Below are 24,172 nucleotides of genomic sequence, written 5' to 3'. Positions count from 1 at the left end.
GCTCAAGGCACCCGGCTGGCCACAGGACTGTGGGAATCCCTTTCCCTAAGTACCTGGTAGGTCCATCCAGGAAGAGGCCTTGGGTATGGTTGTCACGACCCTTCTGCCTGAGTACCTGATGGGACAGCAGTACGCACAGGGTTTGGTTGTGTTTATCCGAGAAGCTGAAAGGCCAGCAGCAGGCAGGTGGCTGGGAAGAGCATGGTGAGGCGACTTCTGTCTAGTCAGCTGGTGCAGCAAGTCTTGCAGATCCCGTCTGTAGAAGGGTCAGCCCCTTTTGCTCCTGTGATCACTTGCAGTGTGTCCTTAGAAGGAAAAAAATCCAAGTCACCATTTCTACTGCCCCCAAAAGAGGCTGTTCACATGTGAATTTGTTGTGGCAGGTTTAGAGATAGGTAAGGACATGCAGTTGGCCTCATCCCTGCTATCAGGTGGGAGCTTCCTGCAGACTTCTCACTACAATCAAATTTATTCTGCAACCCAGCTTGACTATCATCTGCACAACACAGCCTGAAGGCCAGGCTGTACATAGGGCACAGCACAGCACAGGCCTGGGTCTACTCAGGTTTACTGTTATGTGCATCACTAACTTCTTGGAGTACAATGGTCTTCTGGTCAGGACCACTGAGCTGCCCGAGGAAGGCTGGGAAGAGGATGGGTTGTCCTCTAGGCAGCTGGAGGAAGGGACACAATTTTAGGCCCTGGTAATCACTGGGGACTTTGAAGACCATGGACCTCTGCTAGAAGACCTCAGTTTACAGGGAAGGTGGCAGGTGATCCCTGACCCGGCATGGTGACAGTGCTCTCCTGGATATGTTTTTCACCAGAAGACAAGGCAGCAGTGGTGGAAGATGTGGAGGGTAGCTCTGGCTGCAGTGTGAGTGAGGTGGTGTAGTAGAAAACCCTGAGGGAAGTGAGCAAGACAAATTGTAGCAGGGCTGAGTAGAGAGGAAGGATCACCTCTATCAACCCTTTGGCAGTGCTCTTCCTAATGCAGCCCAGGATGCCGTTGTCCGCCTTTTGTGCAAAGGTGCAATGCTAGGAGAAGAGAAGGCTTCCACAAATCTGAAGGCACCAGAGGCACCACAAATCTGGTGGGCCATCTGTACGAACACATTAAAAGCTGTCCAAACAGAGCTTCACTCCAGGGGGGCCTTGAGAAACTCTCACATTTGGCAATAGAAGCCTCATGAAGTTTTACAAGGAGAATGTGTGAGTCCTTTCTTGGGGGCAGAATAATCCCAAACATGAGGGCAGGCTGGGACCTGAACAGCTCAGCAGTGACCCTGAGGAGAAGGGCCTGGCCTTCCAAGGGATGCCATAGGAGCCAGTGGCCCATGCTCAAAGTTAATGAGGCCACCTGCAGATAGGGCTGCATTAGGAGGAGCGTGGCCACCCAGGCAAGAGAGTTATCATCATCCCCCTCACCTCAGCACTGGTGTAGCCACATCTGGACTAGTGTGTGTAGGTGTGGGGCTCCCGAGTCTGGAGGAATGAGGAGGAATTGGAGAGGTTCTAGAGGAGATCTGCCAGGATGGGTTTTGGGGCCTCTGTGGAAAAGATGAGAGGCCTGGGCTTCTTTAGCCTGGTGAAGTGGAGGCTCAGGGCTCTATAGTAGTAGCCTGCAAGTACTTGAAGGGTGCTTTCCAAGATAAGGGAGCTTTTCTTGGTAGTGGGAAGAGAAGGAAGCCTCCACAAAGCGCAGCTTGGAAGGTTAAGAGCGGATGTGAGAAAAAAGAAGCCTTACTCAAAGAGTATCCTTGTGGTGTAAGAGGTCACCAGAGGGAGTCTGGATCAGCCCATGGCTTTGTGTTTCAAGGAAAAGGCAGTGAGGGTGGAGAGACATCAGTGAAGGTATAGAAATGCTGGGGTGAGAGCTAGGTGGGAAAGCAAGATGGGTGTCTACAGCCTGAAGGGAAAGACGTGCAGGCATGGGACAGCGTAGGACAGCCTGCAGTAGAGATGACTAAGGGCTCTGTCAAAGCTGAAAGGCTCAACAGGACCAAGGGCTTTGGCCCCTTGGCTTAGGCAGTTGCCTCTACCACTGAGACCTACAAGGAGAAACTTTCTTTTGAGGCTCTGGACCTTGTTTTGTCCTTGCCCCTTCTTTGGGAGGCTGGGAGGGGTCATAGAATTCTCCTACGCTTGGCGTTGCTCACTCTCACACCCCACTGCCCCCAGGAAGAGCCCTGAGCCACGCGTGAGGGACAGGGTCTGCCTTCCCAGGGCCTGGGGGTCAGGGCTTGGCCTTTCTGCTTCCTTAAAGAAACCAAGGCTTTCCTCAGCATTACAGCTGCCTGCACAGTGCCTGTGCCTACCTGCAATCATGGCCTCCAGTTCTCTGCTCTAACAAGGACATGGGGAGGCTTTGTCAGTAATGGCCCTCAGTGGGGCCCATTAATGCTTCAAGGTACTTTGAGTTTTGCTTCTGACTTCTTGAGCAGTTTGTTCAATCTTCCCTCAGGATCGGAGGTCCATGGACTCAGCACCAAATGCACCATGGGGCTCATTAAAATACAGAAAGCCCTAACGAGCCACGTCTCTTCCTGTAATTCTCTTCAAGTCTCCACGACTTGTACAGCTAATTAGAGAGGTTTCATAGAGTAGCTAAGGAGGAAGATTTCAAAGTGCATCTAATAAAATTTTTTTTTTTCTTTTAAAGGATACTTTTTATCAGTTTCAATTTAGAGAAGAGGTGATAGAAGCATTCTCCAAGTGATATTGATGCAGGGTGTCTCCTCAGGAGGTCTGGACAGGTAGGAAAAGCAGTCCCTTGAGGTCTCACACTGTATGGAGAACTTTGCTCCTCACCTCCCAAAGCTCACCATTTCTGACATTGGCTATATGGGAATTACATCCCTGGTCCTTGCATCAAACTTCTCCAGTGATCTCTGCAGCTGGATGTTACAGCTCCATTGCAGCATTTCCCACATTCTCTCCTTCGAGAACTGGCTGCACACAGGCACAGAAGACATTTTCCTATTCGTAAGGAAAGAAAATTAAAGCATGACCAGTTTTCATAAATATCAATATACACTCTCTAACCACATGCTAAGTATAAGCTGCCTCTAATGAGGTCGCCTCTCCACAAGGGATAATCTTATCAGAAATATCTTAGAGAGAGATAGAAAAAGATAGCTATGAGCATAACTAAAGTGTTGGCTAAAGAGACCATTAGACTAGTGAAAGACAGGCAAGCTTTTAACTCCCTGAAGCTTAAAGCAGTTGCATAAGTGAGAGGTATCTGAATGAACAAAGATTAAGGGGAGGAGAAAAATGGAGAACAATGGAAAGGGCCTTTGTATGGACAGTCTGCATCTGCAAAGATGACATTAAAAATGGTCATTGGATCAGGAGAGGTGAAAGTATATGAAAGAGTAGAGAAACTAAATACATGGTGTAACAAGCAGAGGAGTGGTCATGAAGTTACAGGGCAAGATCAATATTTCTTTGAGTATTCGTTTTCAAAGGACATGGAATTGGTCGAGGTGTCTTCTGGATGAGGAGAAACCACTGTTGCACTCATCTTTGAATACGGCCAAAAGTGCAACCCAGGGAACCACAGGCTGTACAGCCTCGCTTGGGTGATCCATTGAATGACTCCTCGTGGGTGACATTCCTGGGCACGTGAAGGAGAAGAGCATGAGCATGGACTTTGCAAGGGTAAATCATGCCTCGCCAACCTGATTGGTTTCATGATGAAGGAACTCCATTTGTGTACGATGGGAGAACAGTGGATGTCATTTCCTTCTCCTTCAGCAAGACTTCTGGCATGGTCTCCCTCAATATTCTTGTACCCATCTTAGGCCATTACAGTCTGGAGGGATAGAGAAGCAGTTGAGCAAAACACCAGTTGGATGATGGGGCTGAGAGCGCTGTTGTGAAGGGGTCATACCCAACCTGGAGGCCACTGGGACATACTGGGGCATCATGGGGCAGCACAGAGGACTCTCCTGGGCCCTTTGCAGTTTAACACCTGTATCCATGTCCCGGAGGAGGCAGGGCTCAGCAAGTTTGTCGAGGGCACTAAATTGGGAGGAGGATTCCTGTGCCTTGGGATTGCCTTCAGGAGAAACCTGACAGGCAGAAGCACTGTCCTGTCAGGACCTTCATGAAATAGAAGGACAATGGCCACATCCTGTGCCTGGGATAGACTAAGACTCTGCAGTGGCAGGGTCTGGGCACTGCCTTACTGGGGAGCAGCTCTGCGGTTTTCCGTAGAGCACTGGTGGTGTTGGGGAAGGCAGAACACGTTCCAGCAGTGATCCACACGATCCAGTGCTACCTGGTGGCAAAGATGGCCACCAGCGTCCTGGAGTGTTTAAAGAGGACCCTGGCCAAAGGAGTGAGGGAAGTGATTGTCTCCCTCTGCTCATCACTTCTTAGACCACCAGTACACTACTGGGTCCATTTCTGCACCCCCAGTTCAAGTGTACTGGGTCTGGCTGGGAAGGGGTTAACTTCTTTTGTAGCAGCCCCCATGGTGCCATGTTTTGCATTTGTGCCTACAACAGTGTTGGTAACACAGCCGTGTTTTGGCTATTGCTGAGCAGCGTTTGCACAGCGTCAAGGCCTTCGCAGGTTCTAACTCTGCTCCCTCCCAGTGAGTAGGCTGGGGGTGGGCAAGAAGTTGGAGGGACGACACAGCCAGGACAGCTGACCCCAAGTGACCAGAGGGATATTGCATTCCTTATGACGTCATGCTCAGCAGTAAAAGCTGGGGCAGAGGAAGAAGGAGGAGTTTTTTGTCATTCAAGGTAACTGTTGCTGACAGACTGTCTGGGCATCAGTCTGCTTGTAGGAGGTGGTAAGTGATTGCCTTTGTGTTGCCTGTTGGTTTTGGCTGATGTTTGGTTTTATCTTTTTTCTTTTGCCTATTTGTTTTTATCTGAACTCACAAGCTGCACAGCAGCAGGAGTAGAGACCTGGCTGGCTAAGGAGTGCCCAGAGGAGAAGAGCCTGGCAACCGGGACGATGCCATATGAGCCACTGGGCCTCACATTTCAAAAGGAAACTGGAGAACGTCCGCAGGATGTCTGCCAAGATGGAGTTAGGGGCCTAAAGCACAAGCAGTGATTAGAGGGAACTGGGCCTCTCTAGCCTACTACTGCAGCAAGGTCTCGGGTGTGGGTGGGTTCTTAATCAATGGGTTGTTAAATATTTGTTGAGACCAGGCCACGAGCACCTGATCTAGCTGTAGCTGTCTGGGCTTGGCTCAGAGACCAGCAGTGGCAAGAGCTATGGGACTTGTGGTAAGTGTCAGTAGGAAACTGGTTCCTTTTAATTAATACTGGCAGTGCAGTTGGGTATCACTGAGCCCCAGAGGAGGACAGAGGTGACCAAGCAGCTGAAGTCCCTCCTAAGGCCTGGGGTTTATGACCAGACAAGGAAATGGCCGGTGTGTGGGACTCATCTGGGACAGTTTTCCCAGGGCAGCTTCCACAGGGTGTCCAGGGAACATGGCACAGACCGGACCCCTCTCTTTTGCACCTTGTGTGCCTTGCTTCCTTCACCATGACACCTGGACTCTGCACTGTGAGCACCCTACTGTGTGCCCTCACCCTGCACACCCATAGAGCTTCTCTCTCCACTAGTGCTTTCCTGTCCTGGGCACAGCCCAGCCCACCCCCTCCCCAGCTCCCCCCACCACCTCTGCCCTCTCCCCAGCCCAACCCCACAGAGCAACCCTATCTGGGCTCGTTCCACGACAGAGCCCGCTGCAGAGCTCTGGGGACTAGCCCCACGGCCCCAGCTCCTATGAAGGTCACAGCATACATTGGGGGGCAGAGAAGGGTGTTCAGGCTCCGCATGAACCCCAGGGAAGGTGCTGGTAAAAAGGCAGGAGGGAATGGGGGCTAGGCACTCTCTGGCTCTCCTAAATTCATATTGTCGGTGATCCCCAACCCTGACTGAATTTGCCCCCTCCTCTGCTCCCACCAGCACCATTCCCCAGGACAGCACGACAGTCCTGGCCCTGGGCCTCCTCAGGCAGCTCCTGCGTCTCTTCAGTCTGCCCTCCCTTTACCTGCTGAGTCCTCGCTGACTGCCATGGCACTGCAGAGTCCTTGTTCATGGATATGTAGATTTACTGCTTTACTTTATGGGACTTCACCTTTACGGGTGTTTCACCTTGTGTGTCTCCATTAACTCCCACCCCAGGGCACGTGGTGAGTCCCCATCGTCTCCTCTCCTCACCTTTCCAAATGCATTTCCAGAGAGTCTGGAATATGCCATTAGTCCTGTCATACATGAAGAAACCTGAGGAGATAATGGGAGATCATGGAGAATCTCCCCTGCCATTGGATACGAAGAAGAGAGCTTTTAAACCCAGAACACTTGGTCCAGTGGAACCCAATCGTACTATGAGCTTAACCTCCAAAACATTGAGAAAACAAGAAGAACAGACTCTTTCAAACACCAATTCCTCAGACCATTTTTGGAAGCAACTTTGGAGGAAGAGCCCACCCTTCAGGCACTGCACCTGGAAGATCCCGTTTTATTTAAGAGCTGCTATTGGGCATGCCACATCTGACACAGTGTTGTGCAAGAGTCAGACACAACAGGATCAAGCCTCAAGACAAGTAGTATGAACCCAGAAAATCATCCATAAGCAGGATTATCACCAGAGAAAAAAGCAGACTCGTGCCCTAAGATAAACTCTGGGAAATGTGCAGAGAAATGAAGGCAGGTTATTGTTGGTGAAACACCATCCCTTGGACCAGCTTCCATAGGGCATCCTTGAGCTCCTGGTTCCTCATGCTGTAGATGAGGGGGTTCACTGCTGGAGGCACCACCGAGTACAGAAATGACACCACCAGGTCCAGGGATGGGGAGGAGACGGAGGGGGGCTTCAGTTGGGCAAATGCTGCAGTGCTGACAAACAGGGAGACCACAGCCATGTGACGGAGGCACGTGGAAAAGGCTTTGTGCCGTCCCTGCTTAGAGGGGATCCTCAGCACGGCCCTGAAGATCTGCACATAGGACAGCACAATGAAAACAAAACACCCAAAGACTAAACAGGCACTAACCACAATAAGCCCAACTTCCCTGAGGTAGGCATCTGAGCAGGAGAGCTTGAGGATCTGGGGGATTTCACAGAAGAACTGGTCCAGGGCATTGCCCTTGCAGCATGGTATGAAAAATGTATTGGCAGTGTGCAGGACAGCATAGAGGACAGCACAGCCCCAGACAGCTGCTGCTATGTGGTCATAAGCTCTGCTGCCCAGGAGGGTCCCGTAGTGCAGGGGTTTGCAGGTGGCAACGTAGCGGTCGTAGGCCATGACAGTCAGAAGACAATACTCTCCTCCAACCAAGAAGACAAAGAAAAAGACCTGTGCAGCACATCCCAAGTAGGAGATGGCCCTGGTATAGTATAGGGATAGTATAGTATAGATAGTATAGGGATGTGTTTGTTATTGCTGAGCAGTGCTTACACAGAGTCAAGGGCTTTTCTGCTTCTCACCCCACCTCTCCAATAAGTAGGTTGTGGGATCACAAGAAGTTGCCAGGGGACACAGCCGGGACAGCTGACCCCAACTGACCAAAGGGATATTCCAGACCACGTAACATCACGCTCAGCAATTAAAAGCTGGGGGAAGAAGAAGGAAGGGGGGAACTTTTGGAGTGATGGCATTTGTCTTCCCAAGTAACCATTACGTGTGATGGAGCCCTGCTTTCCTGGAGATGGCTGAACAGCTGCCTGCCGACAGGAAGGAGTGAATGAATTCCCTGTTCTGCTTTAGTTGAGTGCACAGGTTTTGCTTTACCTATTAAACTGTCTTCATCTCAAGCCATGAGTTTTCTCACTTTTATTCTTCTGATTCTCTCCCCCATCCAACCAGGGGGGAGTGAGCGAGCGGCTGTGTGGTGCTTACTTGCCAGCTGGCGTTAAAACGTGACAACTGGCTAGACAGCAGCTCTGCAGAGAAACCCTTGGATGCAAGAGAACAACAAGCTGAGCATGAGCAAACAGTGCACTCTTGCAGAAAAGGGCAACAGCCTCCTGTGTTACATTAAATAAAGCATTGCTGACGGGTGGAGGGAGGTGATCCTTCCCCTCTTCTCAGCGCTGCTGAGGCCACATCTGGAGCTCTGTGTCCAGTGCTGGGCTTCCCAGTGCAAGAAAGTTGTTGACCTGCTAAGGCAAGTCTAGGAAAGGGCCACAAAGCTGGCTTAAGGGACTGCAGCATTTTTCATAGGAGGAAAGGCTGAGAGATATAGAACTGTTCAATCTGGAGAAGAAAAGGTTTGGAGGGATCTTATTAAATGTATATAAAATTCCATCTGAAACCAGGAAAACACTTTTTGGCTGTGAAAGTGGTCAAACACTGGAAAAGGTTGCCTACAGAGTTTGTGGAATCTCCATAAATGCACATATTCAAAGCGACCTAGACAACGTGCTGAGCAACCTGCTCTAGCTGAACCTGCCTCAGCTGGGGTGCTGAACAAGATGGTTTCTACAGGTCCCTTCCAATCTCAACATTTCCGTGATTCTGTGAGTATAAAGGAGAAAAGTAAGAGAGACAGAATTGAACAACACATCGCCTTGACCACAAATATGGTGGGATCCCATGGAGAGGACCAACACTGGAGCAGGGGAGAATTGTGAGGAGGAAGAAGCGGCAGAGATGTTCTGTACTGACTGTTAACCCCGTCTTCACCATCCCCTCTGCTCGTCTTGGGACTGGGGTCATTAGATGACTTGGGAGCAATGGAGGAATTTGAGCCTGGGAGATAGTATGAGGAGAAGGGTCTTTAATATTTTTGTCATTGTTTCTCACAATCCAAATATTTTTTAATTGGTATCAAATTAAATTGATCCTCGGCAAGTCAACACGTCTTTGCCCGTGACAGTAATTGGTAACTGATCTCCTTTACTTTATCATGATCCATGTGCTTTCTGATTTATTTTCTCCCTTTGTCCTGTTGAGTCAGCAGGAGTGAGTGAGCAGCTGGGTGGGTGCCTGGCTGCTGGCCAAGTTTAACCCAGCACAGGACCACATCAGGACGGCTGTGTCCACTGTGGGGCTCCACAGCACAAGGAAGACACTACACAGACTGGAGCGAGTCCTGCAGAGGCCAGAAGGATGGTTGAGTGCTGGAGCACATTATGGACAAGGAGAGGCTGAGAGAGCTGGGTTTTTTAGAAACTTTCAGAATAAAACAGTGGAGCAAGGAAACAAGCCAGTTGGTAGGATCTTGATCAATAGACATTTTCAATATTTGTTGAGACAAGGCCATGAGCACCTGATCTAGCTGGAGCTGTCTAAAAATGGGCTTGGCTGAGAGACCAGCTGTGGCAAGAGCTATGGGACTTGTGTGTAACAAGTGTCATTAGCAAACTGGTTCCCTTTTTATTAATAATGGCAGTGGAGTTGCATGGCACTGAGCCCCAGAGGAGGACAGAGGTGACCATGCAGCAAACGTCTCTCCTCAGGGCTGGGGTGTATGACCAGACACGGAAATGGCTAAAGTGTGGGACTCATCTGGGATAGTTTTCCCCGGACAACTTTCCCAGGCTGTGCTGGGAACATGGCACAGACTGGACCCCTCTCTTTTGCAGATTTGCCGCTTTGCTTCCTTCACCATGACACCTGATTGTCTACTGTGAGCACCCTGCTGTGAGCGCCCACCCTGCACACTCTCACAGCTTAGCTCTACACTGGTGCTTTCCTCTCCTGGACTCTTTCCATCCCAGCCAGCCTCTTCCCAGCTCTCACCACCATCCCTGCCCTCACACCAGCCAAGCCCAGCAGAGCAGCCCAACCTGGGCTGGTCCCACAGCAGCGCACTCTGCAAGGTGCTACAGAGCTCTGGGCACTCACCCCGTGGCCCCACCCTTCTGAAGGGCACAGCAGCTCTGGAGGGCAGAGAGGGGGGTTCAGTCTTCCCATCAGCCCCAGGGATAGTGCTGGCCCTGAGAGCATGAGGAAATGGAGGCTAGGCACTCTCTGGCTCTCCTGAATTCATATTGTACGTGATCCCCAGTCCTGACTGAATTTGCCCACTCTGCTGCTCCCACCAGCCCCACTCCCCAGGACAGCACAATAGTCCTCGTGCTGGGGTTCCTCAGGGGGCTCCTGCATCTCTCCAGTCTCCCCATCCCTCTGCCTGCTGATTCCCCACTGACTCCCATGGCACTGCAGAGTCCTTGTTCATGGGTAAATTGATTTAGTGCTCCACTTTGGTGGACTTAACTGAAGGTGTTCCACCTTCTAACTCTCCATTCATTCCAAACCCAGAGCACATGATGAGTCCCCAGCCTCTCTGCTCCTCACCCCTCCAAATTAAATTTTGAGAGACTTGTATATGCTATCAGTCCTGTCATACATGAAGAAACCAAAGGAGATAATGGGGAGCTCATGGAGTGTGTCCCCTGCCATTGGACACCAAGAAGAGTGCTTTTAAATCCAGAACATTTGGTCCTGTGGAACTCAATCATGAGCTTAAGTCCCAAACCATTGAGAACACATGGAGAACAGACTCTTTTAAAGACCAATTCCTCAGCCATTTTCCTGGCAGCAACTTTGGAGGACAAGCCCAGCCTTCAGGCACTGCACCTGGGAGATGCCTTTTTATTCAAGAGCTGCTATTGGGCATCCCACATTTCACACAGTGTTGTGCAAGGGTCAGACACAACAGGATCAAACCTCAGGGCATGGAGTATAAACACAGAAAATTATCTATAAGCAGGATTATCAAAAGAGGGAAAAGCAGACTCCTGGCCTAAGAGAAGTTCTGGGAAATGTGCAGAGAAATGAAGGCAGGTTATTGTTGGTGAGACAGCGTCCCTTGGGCCAGTTTCCATAGGGCATTCTTGAGCTCCTGGTTCCTCATGCTGTAGATGAGAGGGTTCACTGCTGGAGGCACCACCGAGTACAGAAATGACACGACTACATCCAGGGATGGGCAGGAGATGGAAGGGGGCTTCAGGGAGGCAAATATGCCAGTGCTGAGAAACAGGGAGACCACAGCCAGGTGAGGGAGGCACGTGGAAAAGGCTTTGTGCCGTCCCTACTCAGAGGGGATCCTCAGCACGGTCCTGATGATCTGCACATAGGACACCACGATGAAAACAAAACACACGAAGATTAAACAGGCACTAACCACAATAAGTCCAACTTCCCTGAGGTAGCCTGAGTCTGAGCAAGAGACTTTGAGGATCTCAGGGACTTCACAGAAGAACTGGTCAAGGACTTTACCTTGGCAGAGTGGTAGTGAAAATGTATTGCCAGTGTGCAGGAGGGAATTGAGAAACCCACTGCCCCAGGCAGCTGCTGCCATGTGGACACAAGCTCTGCTGCCCAGGAGGGTCCCGTAGTGCAGGGGTTTGCAGATGGCAATGTAGCGGTTGTAGGCCATGACAGTGAGAAGACAATACTCTCCTCCAATCAAGAAGACAAAGAAAAAGACCTGTGCAGCACATCCCGAGTAGGAGATGGCCCTGTTGCCCCACAGAGAATTGGCCATGGCTTTGGGGAGAGTGGTGGAGATGGAGCCCAGGTCGAGGAGGGAGAGGTTGAGCAGGAAGAAGTACATGGGGGTGTGGAGGCGGTGGTCGCAGGCTACGGCGGCAATGATGAGGCTGTTGCCCAGGAGGGCAGCCAGGTAGATGCCCAGGAAGAGCCAGAAGGTCAAGAGCTGCAGCTCCCGTGTGTCTGTGAATGCCAGGAGGACGAACTCATTGATGGAGCTGCCATTGGACATCTGCCTGTTCTGGGCATGGAAACTGCCAAAGGAGATAAAACAGAAAAATTCAGAGAAGCTTCTCTGAGCAAAATTCCATTCCTTCACTGTGAAATACCTAAGGGTGCTTCTCTTTCCTGGGGGACTGTTGTGCATCTCCGAGGCTTCAGCTCTGGTTTGTGGTGGCTGAGTGTGCTGTGCAGAGCAGTGCCCTCTACCCATGGGCTCCTTAAGGGTCAGCCCTGCTTTACAGCAATGACACATGGAGGCAGCAACACCCAGTGTGTTTGGAGGGAGGGTTCCTGGGGAGGGGATCCCTGGGCTGCACTATAGCAGAGGGACGCTCAGAAGGACGCTTTCTTCCACAAAGGAAGGTGGGAGATGAGGTGCAGCACATGTGTCTCGTTACACTGTGTGTTAGTATTCAGAGACCCCCATCCCACCTGGGAAATGTTCTTGGAAAGGGTCAAATTCCTCCGTTGCCCCGTTGCTCTCAGTGTAAAGCTGCGTCAGTGCTCCCATCCAGGCGGCTGCTCTGTCCATCGGCCTGGTGCCCAGCTGCTCTGTGCTTGCACCGCTCTCCGCTGGAGGAGGACTACACACAGAGGTTGTTCTCAAAAAGCAACTGGACTGGACTGGGAGCAGAGGGGTCCTGTTCAAGGTGCAGATTTCCAAACACCTCTCCTTTCCAGCACAGCTTTGCAGAGTAGGATGAAGAGGCCAGGACAAGGATGCTGATCCACATGGGCAGATCAGGTGCTCTCGGACATCACCAAGGTCCTACAGGAGAGCTATGCCCTTCTGGGCTGATGCTCACAGCCCCCCAGCACTCCCTGTCCAGCAGAACCTGGTGTCTTAAGGTGATGTCTGCTAAGGGAAGCAGTGTCTCATTGCCCAGCCACTGACTGCAGTGTCTCGAGCCTGGAAAATGAAGAGAGGCCTTGGACACCTTGGTCCCATGGAAACACCTCCAGGGCAGCACCCTCCAGGGCAGCATCAGAGCAGGCACCCAACACCCCACCCCTTGTGCCACACCACCACTCTTATTGCCAGGGACCCCAAGAGCAGTGTCGTGGTTGAACCCCAGTCGGCAATTAAGTACCACACAGCCGACTGCTCACCCTCCCCCCTCAGTGGAATGGGGGAGAGAATCGGAAGAGCAAAAGTAAGAAAACTTGTGGGTTGAGATAAGAACAGTTTAAGAATTGAACAACAACAACAACAAATAATAATAAATTGTAATGAGAAGGAAAACAACTAGTGAGCAAGAGAGGATCAAAAGCCCAGGGAAATAAATAAACAGTGACACAACCTCTCACCAACCACCGACCAACGCCCAGCCAGTCCCCGAGCAGTGATCGCTACCCCCCGGCCAACTCCCCCCAGTTTATGTACTGAGCATGACGTCATATGGTATGGAATAGCCATTTGGCCAGTTTGGATCAACTATCCTGGCTGTGCCCCCTCCCAGTTTCTTGTGCACCTGGAGAGCAGGGAAGCAGCGTTTTATCACTATTATCCTCATCCTAAAATCCAGTTTCCTAAAATCAGGAAAGCCTTCTCCTTCCCCAGCAGAGCACAGCACCTCCCAGCTAGCAAAATCCCAGGGCAGTCGCTCTCAGCCCCTTGGCTCTGCAGAGGGAAGTGGCCACATGTCAGGAGAGATGCAGCTCTGCTGTGCCAGAGCTCCGGCTGCAGAGGAGGCAACTCCTGCCCTGCACCACACAGCCCTGAGGGCAGAGGCTCTGCTGGGTGGGAGACGAGACCGGGGGTCTTGCTCAGAGGAAGGGGGCTGCGTTGGAGGGCATGACAGGCAGCTTGCCAAATTCTCCCTCCCGTGACATTGCTGCTTGCAGTTTCCTATAGCTCTCTGCCCACGTGCCTGCTGCCTGCAGCTATCCCTGCCGGGAAATGTTTCTCTGCCCTCAAGTTTTCCCTGTCAGGGATCACAGACCCCAGCACCAAGTACTGTCTGCTCAGCCCTGACCTGAAGAAACCTCCCAGTTTCAGGCACTCTTGAGAGGAACTCCCCGTTTGCAGGCAGTAAGGAGCAGGTCAGACAAACCCTGATGAGGACAACAGAGGTGATGCTGGTGCTCTCTGGAGGTAGAGGAGTGGGTGAAAGCTCTTTCCTTGGCTCCTACCAGACCTACTGATCTCCCAGTGCAGCAGCTCAGGACTCTCAGTCTCCCTCTCCAAACACAGCAGCGCCTTTTCCTGTTTCCCTGCAGCAGCAGGAAACGGAAAGCATAGACTCAGGAACGATCTTTACCTTTTAAGGTACCCCCTGCCTTGATCTTCCTCTGGAAAAGTCCCCTCTGAAATGCCCTGGGCAGCTCTGGCTGCACACCCTGCCTTCACCCCTTCACACTTGTCTCACAGGAGCCCCTGCACTGGCACTCCTCCGCACAGATCTCGGAGGCTGTAGGCTGTGATAGCTTTAGGAGAGCCTTCCAGGAACCGCAGCTGCATTGCCCTGCACCAAGAGACTTACCGTGTCAGGGGCTGTCACGATTCCTTCCCTCTGAGCTCTCCTCTGTCCTCCCACTCCAGACTGCCTTCAGGCTCTCTCTGCCCTACTCCTTTTCCCAGAGCCCTGCTGCGCTTTGCAGAGGAGTTGCCCCTTGGCAGAGCTGTCTCTCTGCAGTGCTGCCTGCTTACCACCAGCTCCCTCCCTCCCAGGAGCCTGTCTCAGCCCAGCAGTACAGGACCTGCCCAAGACCTCACTTCCCCTGCCCCCCACCCCACCCTGCCCTCCCTCCAGCTGTCCCTGGGGCTCTCCAGGAACCTACTTGCAAAGACACTCAAGTAATCACCCATGGTGCCTGTCTCACCTCTGCAGAGACATTTCTTTCCAGCAGTGCCCTTTCTCCTCTGAGAGACACACGTAGGTCTGAGAATCGCCCTTCCTTGTCCCAGCATTAAAGAGGACACCTGGACACTAGCAGGGAGGGATGTCCTTTGCCCATGCGCAGGGAAGGGAATCAGCTGAGTCCATGGAGGCATCTCATCCTGCATTTGCAGTCCTGGGGCTGGAAGGGACCTCAGCTCCCTCCCATGCCTGCCACAAACCCACAGGAGGTGAGATGCCTCCTGCTTCAGTAATGGCGCCTGTTAAAAACAGGCACCTGCACCCCTTGTCTATGGTCCCATGGTCAGTGATGGAGATGGAGACCAGGAGTTCACACACAAACACCTGGTGCGGGAAACATCTGGGGGCATCATCCTGCAGCCTGGTGAGGAAGCCCGCTGAAATGACGGCAATTGCCCACATTTAGGACATCACCACCTGTCCCTACCCACGCTGTGTTATGGAGTTATGGGCCAGAGGGAGAGTGAAGTCTTTCTCTTTCTCCCCTCCTTTAGCTGCATTTACTAGCTGTCCGTTGTCTGTAACGAGAGCTGTCTCACACATCCCCACCTAGCCTAACCTAACGCAGGGCAGCTGCTCATTGAATGCCCAAATACAGGCCTGTAGTGCCATGCGAGAGGCCAAGGCTCTCCACCCAAACTGCCTGTGGCTGGCAGGGACAGCACAGGACCTACAGGAAAGCCATGTCCACCCAGAGCGGGTGCGTGACAGACACCCTAGATGGCATCTCAGATGAATTCGGTGCTTGGGTGAAAGTGGCTGATTCCCACCCCTGCCGTGAGGCCAGCTCTGTCCCATCTCTATCCAGAGATGCAAGGCACTGCATGAATAAGAAGCACATTGCACTGGGGTCTGCACTTGTGGGCCTACGTTCTCAGCTTCTGCTGGTTCTCCTCTCCCCCAGCCTTTACTCTCCCTCTCGATACAGTCTTCTAAGAGTCCTAGGAATTTAGATTGTGCCTAGATCACAGGATGTCCACACCCAAGGGCACTTTCAGCAGCACCTTGTCCTTCCAGGACATCACTGCCTCTCTCCTCTCAGGAACACAGGGGAAAGCTTTGGGTGACAAACGATGTCAGGACGCGCTACAGAAAGAGAAGATCAGCGCCAGTCCCGCCGGCACCTGATGGCAAAGAAATCATTGTAGATCCACAAAATGATTGAAAGAAACCCCAAACGCAACCCCCACAACAGCACCCGCATTCAAAAGTCTTCCAGTGGCACTTGTAACTGCTGCAGGCTGCAGGCTGATGGCCCTGCTGTCCCTGGCACAGGACTCCGACTGACAGCAATAACCAAGGCCCTTTCCAAAGACTGCATTGCGTGCCACCTTCTCTGAAGAGGACCTGCTGCTTACCTGTGACTAGCGTTAGCAGCACAGCCCTCTGGCTCTCCAGCCCACGCTTTCCCACCTTGTATGCAGGAGTTTTGTATGCAAAGGCCGATACTTTATCGGCTGCCTTTGCCCTGCTCCTTTTCTGTCTCCCTTCCTACCGCATCAGTCAGGGTGGGATTCTTGTCATTCTAGGCTGAGCCCAACACCTCAGACTACACTGCCACCCCCCTACTCACCTATCCTAGGATATGGTGAAGAAAGAAGAATTGCCAAATAGGAGCTCTAACCATAGCCCATATCTGCCCAGCCTAGACAGGTGTAATAGCTCAGCCTAGAGCTCAGAAGGTGTAGACATGCCTACGCTTTTATCCTCTATCTACCTACCCTATGATCTGCATTGAAAGTCAAATCAGAATTACCTTTGAAAGAGGATGGAAGTTGAGGAGAAGCGGGCAGTAAACAAGAAATGGTTGGAAAAAGTAGGCACACAAGTAGCAAAGGAAGGAGCCGAGTTATCCCGAAGGCCAGCTCAGCCCAACTAGCTTTCACTGGCCCGCTTTTCAGGATCCCAAGCCCTGACCAGATGAGCTCACAAGCAGCGGGCGGGTGCTGCAGCACTGCCCCTTTGTGACACGGGCCCGCACAGGGAGGTGGTCCCTCAAGGCCACATGTCTTCCAATGCCCGGGCACCTCCCACAGCCATCAGCCGCTGGGCTTCCCCATGCGCTGCTGGCAAAGGGCTGTTCGTCCGTCTACAGAGCTCCCACCTCTTCCCCAAGCTGCACCAGCCAGATGAATAAAAACTTGCCCAGAGCTGTAAGCGTGCCTGGTCACAGCTTTGGCTGGCACATTTGGGTTGCTGAGGGTTTCTTGTCCACTCTTCCCAGGGACAGGACTGTGTCCGTGAGACTCGTGTAGCAAAGCACCTGGTCTCTTACAGGTTCATTTCCAAGGCATCTTATCTGCCCCCCAGGATACAGCCACAGGCTGACTCTGAACTAGTGCTCCTTGTCCCTCAGTTTCGTTCCCTGGTGAAAGGCGGCCACTCTGCAGGCAGACAACTGCAGGCGTGTGCTGGTTTTGGCTGGGAGAGAGTTAATTTTCTTGATAGTGGCTGGTATGGGGCTATGGTTTGGATTTGTGCTGAAAACAGTGTTGATAACACACTGATGTTGTAGTTGTTGCTGCTCTGGTCAAGGACTTTTCAGCTTCCCATGCTCTGCCAGGTGCACAAGAATTTAGGGGGGACACAGCCAAGACAGCTGATCCAAACTGACCCAAGGGCTATTCCAGACCATATGACGTCATGCTCAGTATATAAAGCTGGGGAAGAAGAAGGAAGGGGGGGACGTTTGAGGTGATGGCGTTTGTCTTCCCAAGTAACCATTACGCGTGATGGAGCCCTGCTTTCCTGGAGATGGCTGAACACCTGCCTGCCCATGGGAAGTAGTGCATGAATTCCTTGCTTTGCTTTGCTTGCGTGCATGGCTTTTGCTTTACTTATTAAGCTGTCTTTAGCTCAACCCACGAGTTTTCTCACTTTTACTCTTCTGATTCTCTCCCCCATCCCACTAGGGGAGAGGGAGCGAGCGACTGTGTGGTGCGTAGTTGCTGGCTGGGGTTAAACCTCCACAAGGCGGCTCTCTCCCTTTGCTACAGGCTGTGCTGCCTGCGTCCTCGGACGGCTCCCTGGCCCAAAAGGTGCCAGCCCAAGTGCCAGGGGCTCCCTGGACCTGCGACACTTGCACTCTCCCCAGTCCCAGCAGGGCCTTGCTGCTCTGAGTGCTGTGGGCAGCCACGGGGCGCTCAGGAGGGGCAGCTGCACACCCCGCAGCACTGCCCGGGCCACGGCAGGAGCACCGGGGCTCCAGCGCCATTTCCCTGGGACCAGCCACCGGCCGAGCGCTGGATTGAATTGTCACACCGCAGCCTCGCCTTCCAGGACAAAGTCAGCTTTGCTTCCAAGCCTCCTCTAGCACCGCTCCTCCAGCTGGCCTCTGCCATTCAGAGGTGCAAAGTTACCTCACTGCTGAGCTCATGACGGGGTCAGGCCTCGGGAGCTGCCAGCCTGCCAAGCCTCACTTGCGCTTCCGCTGCCTTGACCCCGTGCCCCTGCTGGCCCCGCCCCTGAAGAGCAGGCCACACCCCCCGACAGATACGATCGATATGATGAGATAGATATGAACATAATTCAAGAGTTGGCTAAAGAGACAATGAGACTACTGAAAGACAGGCGAGCTGTTAACTCCCTGAAGCTTAAAGCAGCTGCATAGGTGAGAGGTATCTGAAGGAACAAAGGTTTAGGGGAGGAGAAAAACGGAAAGGGCCTTTGTCTGGACAGTCTGCATCTGAAAAGATGATTTTAGAAATAGTCACTGTATCAGGACAGGTGATAGTATATGAAAGATTAGCGAAACTAAAGACACTGCATAACAGGCAGAATAGTGGTAATGAAGTTACAGGGCAAGATGGGTATTTCTTTGACTATCCCTTTGAAAGGCCATGGAAGAAGTACTGGACTTGTATGTATTGGGAAAGGATGCGCTTGCATGAGAACTTTTTGTGATTTTGTATTTGTAGATCACCTTACTGTAGCTATAAGTAATCACTCGAATAGTTGGGTTTGTAATTTTACCAAAATTATGGGATGCAACTTCAACTGTTCAGCTCCTGTCACAACTCACCAACTGCTGCAAGCTACTATATATAGTTGCTGCTGCAACTATACACTGGATCAAGACTTATTAACTCCTACAACACGATGACCTGAAGCAACTGCTGGAACGCGTCCGCAATAACGGACATAAGACATCAGTCACCGTCCACCATGACGCGGAAGAGATACATCGTGTCTTAGAACGAGTGAAGCAGGATGGAGGACACTCTTGGTGGGACACTTTGCTAGGATGGTCGCCAACCGCAACCGGAATTCTCAGTAAGATGCTTCATCCAGTTGTTATTCTGCTAATGCTCACTGCGTTATGCTTCATTCTAACCATCGCGCTGGATGTTAGACGTTGGACTATGGTGAAGCGTCTGGCTCATCAAATATCCCCACAAGGTGTCTACGTACTCGATAATCCTCACCACGAGAGCATATGGGACACACCCGAGGCATTCCAAATATCGTGAAGCTTGAGTGACTCTAGCCACGGGGTGGATTATGTAGGATAATTGCTGGAGGTGACTTACTTAGAAATTAAACTTATATTCCCACCTTTACGTAAGGTACAGCATTGAAGAAGCTTCCCGGGTGGAATGCGGCTGACATGCAAGGGATCCATTCCATGGAAGTTCCCTAGGCCTGTAACCTTCGACGTTGGTGACGACAGGGGAACTTGGTGTGCTGACTCTAAGAAGGTACTGTTCAGAGAGTGCAGCGCTGTGGAGACACCGCGGCCAGGCTCTGTAATAATATGTGAACTTAAGGGTGTCATGGAACTGATAAGCTGCATATTTACTAACCTGGGCCAACAGTCTGTCATGTTTTTGACATGTGTCTGTTGCTCTAATAAACTGCACTCTTCATTAAACTAGCCGTGGTAGTTATTGAACATGACCAGACTCTCAGTGTAGCCGTGATACTTCATGCAACACGACTAGACTGGGAGTGCAGCGCGTTATTAGTGAATGCGTAATCGTGAAGTTCAGTTCCCTAAACATGACCGGACTTATCACGTTGTAAATTCATGCTGTCGCCTTAAAACTGATGAGTGGCTGCATATACAGTCCTTCGAAAACAAACTGTTGACCAAGTCTGAGCCTAAGACTGGACTTAGCCGCACCTAGACTCCTCTCTGAGAAGGAGTTTAGAAAGCAAGGGGGTCCTGTCTGAACCTCCTGACTCAACAGGAGGGTTCCCCCTCCAGCCACTCCTCAGACTCCTACCTGACAGTAACTCTTTTAACGCAACAGTCACATTTAGCTATGTAGCAGTCGTAGGCCAGGGCAGCCAGGAGAAGCATTTGATCCTGCCCAACAAAACCAGGACATACAGCTGGGCAGCACAGCCAAGGAAGGAGATCCTGCCATCTTCCATCAGGAAACCCACCAGCTTTTTTGGCAGTGACTGACGGGTAGCAGATCTCCAGGAAGGACAAATTCCTCAGGAAGAAATCCATGGGGCTGTGGAGGCTTGAGTCCACCGCTGTGGTGAGTGCAATCAGGCTGTTCCCTGTGAGCACCACGAGGCAGAGGAGCAGGAATACTGGGAAGCACAGGCCCTGCAGGCTGGAGTGGTCAGCAAATCCCAGAAGAATGAATCCCGATCCCACGGTGTGATTCTCCACGCCTTTTCTTTGGGGCATTTTCCCTGTACAGAACAATCCGCACAACAGGCTCTGTTGTGGTTTAGCCCCAGTCGGCAATTAAGCACCACACAGCCGCTTGCTCACCCTCCACCCCCCGCAGTGGGATGGGGAGAGAGTCGAAAGAGCAAAAGTAAGAAAACTCGTGGGTTGAGATAAGAACAGTTTAATAATTGGAACACTAACAATAATAATAATAATAAATTGTAATGAGAAGGAAAACAAGTGAGCAAGAGAGGAACAAAAGCCAGGAAAAAAACCCCAAGTGATGCAACTGCTCACCACCCTCCGACCAATGCCCAGCCAGTCCCCGAGCAGCAATCGCTACCCCCCAGCCAACTCCCCCCCAGTTCATATACTGAGCATGATGTCATACGGTATGGAATAGCCCTTTAGCCAATGTGAATCAATGTGAATCTTGGCTCCTGACAGAGCATGGGAAGCTGAAAAGTCCTTGACCAGTGTAAACATTACCTAGCACCAACTAAAACATCAGCGTGTTATCAATATTATTGTCATACTAACATCCAAAATACAGCACTAGAGGAGCTACTAGGAAGAAAATTAACTCTATCCCACCCCAAACCAGGCCACTTCCTTTGCTGATGGCTCATGTTTTGCCTAATGAAACCCAAGGATGGCCACAGCCTTTCCCATAGAGCTGCTACCCAGCTAGGCAGTCCCTGGCATCTATCACTGCAGGGGCTTCATCCACCTTAAGGTCAGGACTTGCTGCATATCACGAGGTTCCTGTTGGTCCATCACTCCAGCCTCTTTACGTCCCTTGCAACGGCAGCCCTGCCCTCCATTGTAGCGTCTGCTCTCCTCAATAGGCTGTCTTCTACAAATGTTATGAAAAATCACCCTCTCATCTCCTCTGGGTCATTAAGAACACGTTAAACAGGGCAGGTTGCAGGACAGACCCCTGCAGGACCCTGCTAGCTCGAGACCTCCAGACCGAGTACCACACATTAACCACGGTCTTCTGAGCCTCACCATCCAGCTGGTTTTTTAACCAGCTATTTATGCACCGATGGAGATCATAATATCCTATCTCAAACACAAAAATATTGTTGGGGGATGATGCTGAAAGCTTTGTTGACTTTCAGGTGAAAGACAACCACTGCTTCTCCACGTCTAGCAATCCTGTCCTTTCCTCATGGAAAGCAAAGATGACAGCCATACACAATCTACCCTGGGTAAATCCAGTCACCTTCTCTTTCAGACACCCAGAAATGGGCTCCAAGGGCACACGCTCGGGGGCAGAACCTTTAGTTCCCCTGCTCATCACCTGGGCATTTTTGAAAGGTGCATGCAATAGCTGGGTGCTCCCAGTCATCAGCCTGTTCCTCCAGTCTCCACGGCCTTTCAAAGATCATGGTGAGTGGCCTCCCTGTGACATCATCCTGCTCTCTCAGCTCCCTGGGATGCCACCCCTCCTGGTAAGGACTGTGGATCACTCATGTGGCCCCTGACTTGGTTCTCATCTACTGCTAGTTGTTCTCCTCCAGAGTCCTGCCTCAAGGCACAAAGGCCCTGGAGCCCTTCCTGCTGAAGACTGAGGCAAAAAGGACATGGAGTATCTCAGAGCTATCTACAACCGTTCTTATTAAATTCAGCACTGGCCACACAGTATCTTTGTTTCTTCTTTAACTGTTCCTGAAGTGGTAAAGACTCATTATGGTGCCCTTGAATTGCCTTTCCAGTTCAGGCTGAGTTTCAGTCTGGATTATTGCTGTGCTTGGAGGATGCTGTCCTTGAAGACCAGCCGTACTGAGCTCTGCCACCACGCCTTGCCAATTGATTCCGTCACTGTCACACCACTGCCTCCAACACTAACAGCTCCCGCTTATCCTGTCTGTGCCCCTTGCTGAGATCATTGCTGCACATGTGGGCTAAAGCACCCCAGGTGTGGCACCAGGCAAGCTCCTTCTTGCCATAAGGAATCCTGGTACCGCGTGTCCAAGGTCTTGTGTGTGCAAAGGCTTTGCTTCAAAGCAGAGACATGGCATGGACAAAGGACTTTTGAATGTCTTTCTAGCCCTTGGACGACAAAGCAGAATGAAATGCCTAAATTCACTAAACTGAAAACATTCCCCTAGCTTGGAGAAAGCAGATCCTTCCCTATCACGTTCCTGGTGTCCTGTCTCATGATGGGAGAAGAAAAGGTGATTCTCGTGCCCATCTGTTTTTCTAATAGAAGAAATTCCACTGCTGGAATCAAGTGTCTCTGCCCAGCTGAGGGAGGGAGCATCAGTGATTACTTCAGCCTTGGGCTGGTCTTCTGCTGATAAGCTGGGCCGGGCTCCTGGGATGCAGGGAGCTTATGGCACCATGGGAGCGCAGAAAGCAGAGAGAGCGCTCTGCCCAGGAGCAGCTCCTCCGCAAAGCGCAGCAGGGCTGAGGGCACTGCCTGCAGGCACTGAGGGGAGACGAGAGAGGCAGAGAGAGGTTAAAGGCAGTCTGGAGTGGAAGAGATCTTCACAGCCCTTCACACTGTAAGTCGCTGGCCACAGGGCAGGGCACATGAGGTCCTGGAGGGATCTCCTAAAGCTGACACATCCCATGGTTGGTTTGGAGGAGAAGGATGAGTTCCAGCGCAGGGATTCCCTGCCACATGGTCAGAGGGCCAGGGTATGACAGCTTGTTTCTCCCTGGGATGGCTGCAGAGTGTGAAGCTGGGTGTGCAGCCAGGAGTGTCCAGGGCTGTCCTTCAGAGCAGAGTCCCTGCACCCCAAGGGGCTGTGTGCCAGGGCAGGGACTCTGCCACCTGCCAGGGTCAGCGCTCAGCCTGCCTGGGGAGCTTCCCACGTCGCTATGGGGAGAAGCTGAGTGCACAAGGAGTGACCCCCAGCAAGGCAGGCTCCCTCTACTGTTGAGAGGGTGCGGGTCACGGCTGCTCAGAGCTCCAGACCACCCCCAGGACATTTGCAGAGAGTCCTTTTGAAGACGGGCATCAAGGCAGCATTTGCCTGACAGGGAAGCAGTCTGTGCTTTGACTTTTCTCCTCTTGGTTGGCTGGGTGGGCAGGGGGAGATGGGAACTTTGTTCTCTACTGTGGAGAAGGTACGGAGACCCCAGTTCTTGTTAGGACTTGCCTGAGCTGCTCCTTAGCCCCTGCACACACAGAGATGTCCCGGGGCAGTGCCTGGCTGCAGGAGGTGTCTGCAGGGCAGAGCTGAGCATGCAGCGGGTGGGATGGGGTCTGTGAGCACTGACCGGGAGGAGATATGGGGACAGAGAAAGAGCTCCTGGCAGGGACAGCTCCAGGCAGCAGAGACATGGGCAGGGAGGGACAGGGAGCTTGTTCCAGAAACGCTGTGGGAAGGGTGACTTGCACACCTCTCTGCCATCCCCTGCAGCTCAGACAACTTCCCTGGAGCAAGCCTGTGGTCTCCTCTCCAGCACAGCCTCATGCCCAAGGCCACAGAGTGCAGGGCGTGAGTAAACTCCTTGGCAGCTGGACCTCCAGTCCAGAAGAAGTGCCTGTGTCCTACAATTGCTATACAACAAACAGGCTAAAAATGAGTGCCCTACGTTGTCTCTGTCTGTGAGGTGGAGAGCACAGCTGGATGAGGAGAAGGAGAAGGTTTCTCTGCATGCCCATCTGCATTTCTCTCCATGCTTCATTTTTCTGGAGCATAGCCATTATTCTTCCCTGTTTCACTACCTGTCCGTCATACTCTTGCTCTTGGGGTGAGGGTGCAGGTTAACTTCTATTCTGACTCCGACTCTGGGGGTCCTACTCCAGAGGATTCCTCATGGAAACTAGATGTCTAAGCGGTATTTTATACATTCAGGCAGAATGTCCTTCAGTTGGTAGGGTTGGGGAATGGCCTGGCTCATTCCTCATTCAGCTCTGGCAGGGGGATTTCTATGAGAAACGGCATGGGCTTTTCTACAGAGAAGTCATTCCTAACTTATCACTGTCTTTTCCTCCTTGGACAGGTCCCCAAGCCCACAGGAAGAAA

The 24,172-nt window shown here is 51.8% G+C and overlaps 1 protein-coding gene across 1 annotated transcript; it reads right to left on the bottom strand.

Annotated features, from left to right (window-relative positions):
• Nucleotides 1–6,689: 6,689 nt before the first annotated feature.
• Nucleotides 6,690–11,706, bottom strand: LOC142403543 (olfactory receptor 14J1-like). The gene is made up of 2 exons (XM_075489796.1): nt 11,197–11,706; nt 6,690–7,121 (listed from the first exon to the last, which is right to left on the bottom strand). The coding sequence occupies exons 1-2, from the start codon at nt 11,704–11,706 to the stop codon at nt 6,690–6,692; spliced, it is 942 nt and encodes a 313-aa protein (XP_075345911.1).
• Nucleotides 11,707–24,172: the final 12,466 nt, after the last annotated feature.

This window comes from Mycteria americana, unplaced genomic scaffold (genome assembly GCF_035582795.1).
Source record: "Mycteria americana isolate JAX WOST 10 ecotype Jacksonville Zoo and Gardens unplaced genomic scaffold, USCA_MyAme_1.0 Scaffold_38, whole genome shotgun sequence".
NCBI classification, from domain to species: domain Eukaryota; kingdom Metazoa; phylum Chordata; class Aves; order Ciconiiformes; family Ciconiidae; genus Mycteria; species Mycteria americana.
This window is presented reverse-complemented; position numbering and strand designations above follow the sequence as displayed.

Bases quoted from the DNA above. Each gene is read 5' to 3' on its own strand.
- LOC142403543 (XM_075489796.1), bottom strand. From the start codon at position 11,706: ATGTCCAATGGCAGCTCCATCAATGAGTTCGTCCTCCTGGCATTCACA. The intron at 7,122-11,196 runs GTCCTTGACCAG...CCATGCTGCAAG, and splicing joins TACCACTCTGCCAAGGTAAA to GGCAATGCCCTGGACCAGTT.